Raw genomic sequence first — 2,891 nt, forward strand, 5'->3', positions numbered from 1 at the left:
CTAAAAATAACTATGGCAGTTTTGATCATCATGCATCATTATTCAAGTTTATATTGAGTCTAGTTACATATTATTAAACTACAAAAATGTGCATTGTGATTGCCATTGTGTTGCTATGATGTTCTGAATGCTTTGAGCACTTGCAATGTGGTTGCTAGGTGTTCTGGGTGGTTGCTAGGAGTTTGCTTACTGGCCCCAGTCAAAAGACTACTCTCTCGTGACTTGTGTCCTTCCTTCAGTGTAGGTTTACAGAATGCTTACCTTGGCAAGAACAACTAAGAATAACAATAAACGGAAACTGAGGTATAAAAAGTTGATTTTAATGGAGTATAGAGGACTGACAACTCAAGATCAAGACATTGTTTGCACACTGCACACACACACTTTCAATGGTGACCAAAGATTCATTGCAAACAAGAGTGCATCCAAAATAAATGTAGTCCAACAAAACTTCAGCGGCATGTGACAATGGAAACGTGATGTAATGATTTACGAGTTTTGGCACACTGAACAAAGTATGAAAAAGAATGACTGATGTATCAAACACATCAGACCATTTGCTTTATGTCTTTTTTGTATGAAGACATCCTGTTTTATTATAGCATTGCGAAATATTGAAAAGTTGGGCAATGTGACGATGAATCATTTGTCCCCCACCCTTCACATTGCTAAACTTTCGGTGTATTGCTAGAATGAACCTCCTCTGAACAGGTGATGTACAGTATTTGCGGCCCTTGATTAAACGTGCGCATATGTTTTGACTCTTTCAAAGATATGCAAGTCATTTTCAATTTGCGATGTCAAAGATGTATTTCTGAAAAAGAAAATTATTCCAAAAAACAGTCAATATCTAAAAGAAAGCTGATCAGTTCAAATATTCACGGCACTGGAAACCCCCACCAGGCCAGCACTAACACTTCTTAATGTCACTTTTTGCCATATTATGTTCATCACTCGAACATAGAATAGCAGAAAGAAGCTCTTGCTTACATTCAACAACACTTACATTAGAGTTTATCATCTAACTACAACTGTGATTCATTCATTAAACTGTCAAAACGAGGCAGGTTCTGATCGGTGTAGTCAAGACAAACGTAGATCATATGAAAACAGACAAACAAGAATGAGTGTTCAAGTAGATATTCCTGCTTTAGCTTCACATTCATGTGGTTAAATGACTGACCAATACAGTGTCATTTTTCATATGGTATATCTACAATCATATTTGGCCAACATCAAGCTGAACAGGTGGTTTAAACCAATGTTTCATCTGTCGTTTTTGTCCTATTAGGCTTATATGCCAAGGCCAAAATGAACTAGCATCAAATAAAACCTGTAATACAAATGTCTGACAAAAAATTGAATGAAATACAACGCTTTAGCATTTGATATCTATATAAGTTCTGACAGATTCTCATCATCATAACAGATCTTTTGTGAGCCGCTCTCCACTACAGAGGAATATTTTAACACAAGACAAGACCCCTGCACTCTTATACACTACAAAAATATTTGCGCAGATGTCAAGGACAGTTGGTGCCACACAAAAAAACAAGTGATCATTTAAAAAGAAACCCAAACAATGGTAAAATCCCCAAAGGATTGTGGGATTTATTTTTTTTATGCCCAGGCGACCATTACACACTGCATTTCAAAGATTGCACACGCACATTTTTATGGCATAGTATCCCACACAACGTTCTTCAGGCACACTTCTTCAATGCACACACAGAATACTGTGCAATATCGAAGATGATGGTTTGAAGACAAATTACTCTTCATGTTTTCAGACAGTGATTCGCTTGAAGTCTATGAGCTCAAACTGGGAAGTCTGGACAGCAGGACTGTTTGTAAGTTGCAGAGGAAACCCAGCAGCACATGGTTTCACTTCCTGCCTGCACTTTAGGTGAAGCACTTTAAGCAAAAGTTCGACCTGGTAGACATTTGGTTTCCTCCAAACACCTGGTTTGGAGTGCCAGGTCAAAAAATACCTTCACAGTGAGCGTATAGTCACACGTGGACATTAATGCACTAGTTGTGCTGCTCTTTGGAAAGAAAACACTTTCGTTTGTTTTCAAGTTTTCTCTCTGAGGCTGCAAGGCGTCAAACGTTCCCATGTCTCTCAATTAGGCCATCAAAGGTAAAGCATGATGGGAACACAAAAGAGGAAGAAGCAGGCTAACTCCCTACTGATGTACCTATATGATGCATCAGTCATTAGGATGGTGATTCAAGGCTTTTTGCAGGCAGTTTCTTTGGCTTTCCCATTGGTGCTGGACTTGAGTTGGGTCATCTCCACATCAGCCATGGCATCCGATGGCAAACTGCTACGCATGCGCTCAATGGTCTTTTGGTAGGAAGCTTTCTCTTGTTCCAGAGAACGGAGCAGGTGCTTCATCTTGCTCTCGCGTGAAAGGAAGCTCTCTACGCTGCTGTCCAACGTCTGAATCTTCAAACGAGCCGCCTGTTAATAAGAAAGCCAAACATGAGAATCAATGAGGGAATCTTGTAAAGAAACTATGCGCAATTTTTCATGTAACCATATACACTACTGTTGAGGTAGTTTGGGGTTGGTAAAAAGTTTTAATGTTATTGAAAGAAGTCTTGCTGCATTTATTAGATTAAAATACATAAAAAAATGGTAATGTTTTGAAATATTATTACAATTTAAAATAAATGTTTATTTATATATATATATATATATATACACACAGTAACACTATGGCTGATATTTTTATATACTTACATTCATTGTATGAATATTAAAAAAAAATCATTTGGTCACACTGTAGACCAAAATCTTGATATTCAAAAAATATCAATTACCAACTGAGTAACATGAGCGCTTAAAGTGTAAAATGTGTAGACACAGTATACATATATATATATAT

The 2,891-nt window shown here is 37.3% G+C and overlaps 1 protein-coding gene across 7 annotated transcripts in view; it reads right to left on the minus strand.

The window, feature by feature from the left end:
* Positions 1-263: 263 nt before the first annotated feature.
* Positions 264-2,891, minus strand: part of LOC107741985 (TBC1 domain family member 4-like) — a 39,188-nt gene continuing 36,560 nt past the window's right edge. For 3 of the 7 annotated variants that reach the window (XM_016554815.1, XM_016554817.1, XM_016554814.1), the window contains one exon: positions 265-2,464. In XM_016554815.1, coding sequence (XP_016410301.1) covers positions 2,231-2,464 — 234 coding nt within the window. In that variant the 3' untranslated portion in view covers positions 265-2,230. Of the gene's footprint in view, positions 2,465-2,891 lie in introns of all 7 variants that reach the window. The other 4 variants (XM_016554821.1, XM_016554820.1, XM_016554819.1 and 1 more) reach the window with 2 other exon arrangements.

Source organism: Sinocyclocheilus rhinocerous, unplaced genomic scaffold, assembly GCF_001515625.1.
Source record: "Sinocyclocheilus rhinocerous isolate Xijiao unplaced genomic scaffold, SAMN03320098_v1.1 scaffold5486, whole genome shotgun sequence".
Classification (NCBI taxonomy): domain Eukaryota; kingdom Metazoa; phylum Chordata; class Actinopteri; order Cypriniformes; family Cyprinidae; genus Sinocyclocheilus; species Sinocyclocheilus rhinocerous.